At 38.0% G+C, this 7,836-nt stretch overlaps 1 protein-coding gene across 2 annotated transcripts in view; it reads right to left on the bottom strand.

Annotated features, from left to right (window-relative positions):
• LOC122066286 (ninja-family protein mc410) overlaps positions 1–5,332 on the bottom strand; it is a 22,897-nt gene extending 17,565 nt beyond the window's left edge. The window contains exons 1-2 of one of the 2 annotated variants that reach the window (XM_042630103.1): positions 5,140–5,332; positions 2,731–3,993 (exon numbers count right to left, since the gene is read on the bottom strand). In XM_042630103.1, coding sequence (XP_042486037.1) covers positions 2,731–3,871 — 1,141 coding nt within the window. In that variant the 5' untranslated portion in view covers positions 3,872–3,993; positions 5,140–5,332. Of the gene's footprint in view, positions 1–2,730; positions 3,994–4,978; positions 5,096–5,139 lie in introns of those variants that run through there. The other variant, XM_042630104.1, reaches the window with a different exon arrangement.
• Between the last annotated feature and the right edge of the window lie 2,504 nt (positions 5,333–7,836).

Raw genomic sequence — 7,836 nt, 5'->3', positions numbered from 1 at the left:
AAGAGAAGAAAGAACAGAAGACAATAAGAAGAAAAAGAAAAAAAAAAAAGAGAGAAGACGAGAAGGAGAAGAGAAGACGAGAAGAGAGAAAGAGATGGAGACATACCTGTTTCCGACTTCCCCCTTCACCGCCTGGATGCCATTGATTCCCTGCTGGTGCTAGTCTCCATCTTCAAGAACGAGAGGCACTTCCCCCTTCTGTCGGTAATCCAAATCCCACCCCCGATAAACCTTTTTTATAGTAATTTCTTTTCTTTTCTGATTTTCCAACTTTGCCCCTTTCTTTACCTTTTTATTTTCCTTATCCCTATTTTCCACTTGCTTCCAATTCTGCCCTTCCCACATGCGTTATGTTTACTTTGTGTTGCTAATTGAATATCTTCAAATTACCATTGTGCCCCTCAGTTAAATATCTCCATTTTATTACCATTTGGCCATTCCTCTTTAAAGTTCCATTCATTTCAATATTGCCATTCTTTATGCACATCATGGAGGTTGATCGATACACTTTGCTCCTTTCGATTAGAAATGATCTCCATACCCTACAAGAAAAACTTTCTAGTCTCCATACAGGTGTTCAAGAGCTTGCTGGTAGTAATAACACCTTCCATGAGAAATTGTCAAACATGGTAGAATCTTTAGAAAGTGGATCAAACATGGAAACAGATGTGGACCAATTAAAAAAGATAACAGAGGACAAGAAGATTGTAGATCAAGTAGCGATGGACATCAGTGCAGTGATGGTCACCATCATGAGTTTGTTCTCCCCCATGATTTTATGGACTTTAATGCACCTTCAAAGGTTCACATCTTGGATTTTGTTTGCATGGCAGACAGGGAGTAGTGCACCCCCACTCATGAGCTTTTATTGTTACCCTTCTCCAAAACTTGTAGACGAATTTTTCTCAACACTGGGAGAATTGATGCAAATTCTTACCCATGGACCGATCCATACCCATCTGGGTTTCTAGACGAAAATGAGTCCGATCCATATTTGGTTATTTGGTCTAGTAGGATTTTAGGAAATCTCATTTAATTGGGAATATTATGTAATCTTTTCTTTCAAGTAGGATACGTAGGGAGATATTAGTTTCTTAGTTAATTTTAGTTTCTTAGATTGAGTTAGTTTCCTATTTAGAGTTGGTTTCTAGTTTTAGCAGTTTTATTTCCTTTAAATACATGTGTAACCAACGATTGAAAATAGATTGAGAAGATGAATTGAGTTTAAATGTTTAAAAGCCTTTTAGGGCTGTGGGTGATTCCCCTTCCCCCCTTTCTTTATGCGATTTCTCCCTCCCCCTTTCTTTATGCGATTTCTCCCTCCCTAGTTTGATTTGTGCAATGTCTAATTGTGTGATCCCCTTCCTTCCCTTTCTATTCTAGTTCTTCCATTCTTCCCTAAGGACCTCCATCATCGTGCCATTAATCCCCATGCTTACACCGATGGGACCGTCTTCATGCAGCTTCATTGTACAAGCAAACCCTTTTCCTCTCCTCTTATTTTCATTCATTGTCTACATTGCAAGGCTACATGAACCTTGAACCTCTCCTAGAGCCATCATATGGGTTTTTATGAGGGAAGATGAAGAAACAGGGGAGGCAACAAGGGAAAGAAAGAAGAGATTGAATTGGAAAAAAGATTAACACACACACGAGAGAGGAAGGCACCTGATTAGGGATGATACTCGGTCTTCTTCCTCTTCTCTTTGGTGATGTTGTTGCTGTTGGTCGAAAGGATTGTGGATGAAGGATTACTATTGATGAACTGATCAGGTTCTTGTATATGAATGTTGATGCGCGAGGACGAGTGACTGATTCTTGCCGTCTGATGATACAAAATGACTGTTTTTCTTCTCTAGCCTATTTTTGAATTCTAAGTTTTCACTATCTTTCTTGGCGCCTACAATTCACTAACCTTCTAGCCAAAACTGGCAACACAGGATCGTCCGTTCTCTGCCTACCGTCACAGTACGATGAGGAATCTTGTTTCTGCTATAAATCTGGATCTAATAGCCATGAAATAAATTTTGCAGCAATTGAATGAGAATAGAAGGAAGAATGGAGCAATTAGCGATCCATTTAAAAATTAATATGAGAGGTTCCGTTCGTCTTCTCTGAGGGTGGCCACCATTGGAGCTGCTTATCAGCTTCCTTGAACCCTAAGGCTATGAGGTTAAATTTGGTATTCCACATCATATAAGGGTAATTTGGGTACTGCACAGCATAATGTAAGGATAATGTCATCACTTAACCGCAATTTCTAATGGAAAGGGACGGTTGATTCAGATTAGGGGGAGGGGAGTGATATTTTTCAAAAAGCCTAGGAGGAACTTGATATTTCGACTAAGTCAAGGGAGGGGAGTGATATTTCCTCTTAACTATATATACAAGAACGACTCAAGAAGTAAAGCTACTCAATCCCAATCAAATTCCTACATCATGTGGGCAACACTGGGGTCATCAAGGGTTCCCTCGATATCCATAACAATCATGCCTAGATCAATTCACAAGGGCAGAAAAATAAAGGAACTAATTATCATGCTTATGAAACATTTCCTTGTCTGGCTGATCAAAAGACTAATCACAGCAATCAGGCATTGTTCTAATTTCTAATTTACCATTCTTTATCCTTGAATAAGTGAAGGCAAGAGCAGTGTAAAGGCATAAGAGAGAACCTCAAAAATGAAGAGACTATTAACCTTGAGAAATCTTAAGGAAGAGATTATTAACCTTGAGAAATCTTTAATCCATCTTCTGATTTATCGGAATTCGCGATGACACTGCCAATATTCCTTCCAGCATAGGAAGGGGGGAACTGTTGAACATGAGAAACCATTCCCCACGGCTGATCTGTCTCCAATGTAGGAAGTTGTAATGTCGAGTAACCAAAAGTCAACGGCATATTGCTAGGATTCAACGGCTGGCTGACTGGCCACTCACTAGTCGCACAAGGCATCATCTGCATCACACAAGGTCCAGGAAACCCTGACGTGCTGGAAGGACCGTTTGAGTTAGGTACCTTCACAGGCAATGAGGATGGCACGGTCATTACTGAGAGAGGTTGTAGAGAATAAGGAATCCCATATGTTAGGTTTCCAATATTAGATTCATTTCCAGGTGGAACATTAGACTGCTTTTGCCCTTGCATGTCTTTAGCACTTGAATCACTAATCCCATGTTTCTCTTTCGGAAACTCAGAGGATCCAGCACTACCCATGTACCTTTTTGTGCCATTTTCATCATGCAAACCCTGCCTTGACGTCGAACCCTCAGCTTCGGACTCCGCCACATCCTCATTTTCAGCAGTTGAACGATCTTCGGTGGTCATCGAAACATGTGAAGCTTTCACCGAGGAAATAACAGCCATAGAAGAATGCTTACCATGTACATCACCATATGGAACATCTCTTTCTTGTTTCTTTTGGTGATTAGTCTCCTCAAACAACATTTTACGTTTGTTACCTGATTCTGTCCATAGCTTGCCTCCGATTTCACGTTGATCGGACTTCTCTCCATCAACGTCAGTGGACCTATTAACATTTGGAGCCCACAGTCCTCCATATCTGGGGAACTGTGTATTGTTTTTTCCCTGTGAATCCTTAGAAGTACCTGTCTCTGAGGTGTTTGCAAGATTAGTAAAGAAGTTCTCTTGGGATTTCACCAGATCACTTTTCTGGGAATCAGCATCTAAGTCCTGTTTCTGGGTGCCAGTGTGATAAAAGTTTTTCAAATCACCCACTGGTTTATTGTTAACACCTCCTTCCACAGTCTTAATATCTGAAGAACTTCCATCTTTACTCTTCAATTTACCAACAGATCCACCGCAAGAAAGACCTAAGCTTAGTTCAATCCCATTCTCATCCTCCATCATATGCAACCAAATTATATCAGATATTTACTACTTAGATGCTTTTTTTTCTTTTTCCCAATTGGAAAAAAATGCAGTCCCTCATGATCGACAGCAAAGGTAAGCAACCATCTTGAAATCAATGCCTGGAACAAAAACATCTAATTTTTTTAGAAGTATAACTAAATAAAAGAGTAACCAACATGATAGGATCTCATCCAACCAACTTACAAAAGCAGGTCCTTTTCATTTGCAGAACTTGTGATAATCATGTGAAACATGAAAGACGCACACCACAAAATATATAATTGACAATAGGTAAGGAAGGCATCCCATTTTGCAATTTCAGTCCCGAGATGTTACAAAAAACAAACTTTAGCATGATTTAAGAAAAAGAGGCATGCTCTCTGTGTTAAACAAAATTGTGAAGAACAAAGTACAAATTATTCGAGGTCTTTTCATTAGAGTTGATTAAGTCCACAGCTTCCAGCAGGAATTGGTTCTAAGCAACATGGACTTCCTCATATCCAAAAACCAAAAGGAATCCCACAACTCCACAAAAAAATAAAAAGGAAACACTGACACAAACACATATTGAGGTGGAGGTGGGGGTGGGGGGTGGGGGGTGGGGGGGGGAGGAAAGGAGGAAGTAAGGAAGAAAAAATCAAAGATAACTAATCACCGTGCCAGAATTAAGCTTACAATTAGCAGTTTATACTGGATTCATCAACCTCAATGATACTTCAAACACCACTAACTTCTATAGTCCATGTACCAAATTTTACTATCAAAATCATTGAAAAATCCAGCATCAGCCTTTTACAGCAACTGGCACATTAACCAGAAAGTCAGCATGTGGATGATAACAATTCGAAAGACGAGCCTCAGATAATCAAAATCAAACCATCAGACATCTATAAGCATCTTCCTGAAACTCGAAGGGGGGTGTGGGGTGAGTAATTAGATGATCCAACCGATACAATTCATTCATGCAAATCAAGTTATCTCATCAATCAGAAAACAATGAAATCGATAAATTCCGAAAGCAAAATCACAAACTAACACAGCAGCCAGAAATCTATATTTCACTTCACAAAAGGGAAAAAGCTAAAAACAATCTAAACTTCCCACCCGTAGGCACTCCAAATCCTCGAAAAAAGAAGATACAAAAAGTGAACGCATCCAAATCCTTCAGATTCGAGCAACAGAAACCATAATTTCCTGAAACTACCGAGGAGGCAAGCACTAAAATGGAAGATGAGAAGTAGAATCAGAAGAGAGAAATCAACCACCTGAATGAGGCGAGCCCTTGAAACCCTAGAAGAAGATCTCTTGCGCAGAGGCACTGCGGGAATAAGGGTAAGAGGAAACGGGCAGAGAGAAATGGATTGGCTACATCTGCAACTCAGAACTCGGAAGGTTTCGATTGGTACATCATTATTAAAGCCTGAAGTCCTTTGTTTTCTCCTTCATATTTCACATTTCATAGTCCCTTTTTCTTATCTTTTCTGTCTTGGCTGGCTAATTGGTTTTCCCTTTTTCATTTTTCTTTTTTTTACTTTTTTTTTTTTTTCTCCATTATTTTTGTAACCTAAGCACGTGGTTAAATTATTATTATTATATAGATTTTCCGTGTCCGTATATTTTATATTCGCACCAATCAATTTCAATTTTCTTATAAAAAAAATGGTAGAGGGCTATCTGAACATGCACAAGGGAACCCATCAATGACGTGCGGCAAAACACTATCACGTATTGTTCTTGAAAAAATAGTTTATGTATGGGCGTGTTGGGGGAAAAAGATCATCTCTAATGCCTTGGAAGCCCAATCAGGTATCTGACGGGTGTATGTTCGGGTCTTCACAGTCGTTGAATGCCTGATAGGGTGTCCAATGCGTTGGAGAGGAGCCAAATCAAAGTGTGTTGCACCCAGACACATAGGAGTTGGGGCGAAATGATTACCCACCTAACTATGAAAGGCAATAATACTTGCCTTGTTGATTCTTCTACATGCATTCCCATTGGCACATGTGCTTATAAAGGGAGCTACACTACCAATGAAAGAACTCTTTCCCAATATTTGTTTGTTTTTGGCTTGGAAGATAGTGAAGTTAAACGCAACTCTAAAAGCAATGCATAAGGTAAGAAAAACAAGAACAAATTATGCACACAGATTTATGAGGTTTGACAAAATTGCCTATGTCTTCCAGTGAGATGAGATTCTGTTTTACTATCAATGGAGAATAGAGTTATAACGCTCTTCCTCACACCTCTCAGTATTGCTTGCATTACAAAGAAAAAAAAAAAACTCACTACAAATATATAGCGAAAAACTCTAATCCATAAAGTACAAAACTGCCCTCAAATAAAAAATTCGAGCCATTTTGTTTTGTCAAGGCGCCTGCACCAGTATTCCAGGATTAAACTGCAACGAAATATAAGACATCGTACACCAACAGTTATTTCATATATGGTGAAGAGAGACTAACATAGAGGCACAAGTGCACTCTGCCTGATGTCTCAGAGACCCTTTTAGCCTAAGAAATAATCAATTTTAGAGAAAAAAAAAAAAAAAAGCTTGAAAAACAACGTGACCCCTACACCTAGATGTAGGGAGGGGCAAAATGACCCCCTCAACCCCTAGGAAATGAGAAATCCCACCGTTGTTGATGCTTCCACAGGTGCTCGCACTGGCATAAGGGCAACGCTGCCTTTTAGGGAGCCCTCTCCCTTTATTTTATAGGAAAAAGAACATTGTCCATTTAACGTAAGAAATGCCCAAACACAACAGGCATGAAATGACCATACTACCCCCTTTGTGAGCTGAAGATGTTCCCACTTGTGCTCTCATTGGTCCACACATATGGTGTTTCCTTTGCTAGATTTACAAGGTTCTTTTGCCCTTATTTTATTTTCTATTCATTGTATCACCATGGATCGACCCAAACTCTTACAATCATGAGAATGGTTTTTTTTTTCTTTTCACGGTATTGAACATAGTATCAGCCTTTGCCGATATTGGTGGTGTCTTACCATGCCACAAACGAGCACATAATAGCCTAATAATATTTTTTCTCTCCAACCAAAATAAAAATAATAAAATCTCATTCATAGTAATACCCCTATACATGTTCTCACTGGACTCACACTAATGCAAAAACCATACTATTAAGACAACAATCTCTTTTTTTTTTTTTTTTTTTTTTTTCTGGTAAAGACACAATCTCTTTACCCCCAAAATAAAATATCTTTTCTCTTTCTTTCTTTCTTTTTCTTCTTTTTTTTTTTCTTTTTTTTTTCTGGATAGAAACTTGTTCTTTTTTGTACAAAAGTCCACATGGGGTCCTCTTTGACCTAACTGAAGTAAATATCCAATGATATTAACAATTATAATTATCTTTTGTCTGCTATGAATCATGTTGAGTTGTTGACAGTAACATCTTGGTGTATATTATCAAAGAAAAAAAAAAGTGACATCTTAGTGTAACTAAACATAATTATTTATAGGATTATCTTATCAGATTTCATTTGATTAGATTTTTTATTTTTGAAAAAAGGGTTTTTTATTGTAATTATTATTATTATTTAGAAAAAAGTTAGTCCAATAGCTCAAAAGCATAACCTTCGTGAACAGAGATGTAAGTTCCGGTCAAAATTGGTCATTGCATCAAATAAATTTAAAAATAAAAATAAGTTTTAAAATTTTTTTTTATATATCTTTGTTTTTGTTTCCCACAAGGTTTAAACTATTGATCTACAAAGATGTTTTTGTAAAGTAAGATTAGGGAAATATTTAGTTTCACATTACTTATGCAAGAGTAGAGTATAGTTTATAACTTCATATAGTATTATGGGAACAATGAAAGGGTGGAGTAGAGTGGGTTCTTTGGAAGAAAGGCTCATTTTGCTCTCTTGTCTTTAGGGGTTTGTTTTCACATATATGAAAATTGGGTTGGGTCGGGGTGAGCTAAGGCTTTTTTTTTTTTTTT

The sequence above is a fragment of the Macadamia integrifolia genome, unplaced genomic scaffold, assembly GCF_013358625.1.
Source record: "Macadamia integrifolia cultivar HAES 741 unplaced genomic scaffold, SCU_Mint_v3 scaffold2319, whole genome shotgun sequence".
NCBI classification, from domain to species: Eukaryota; Viridiplantae; Streptophyta; class Magnoliopsida; order Proteales; family Proteaceae; genus Macadamia; species Macadamia integrifolia.
This window is presented reverse-complemented; position numbering and strand designations above follow the sequence as displayed.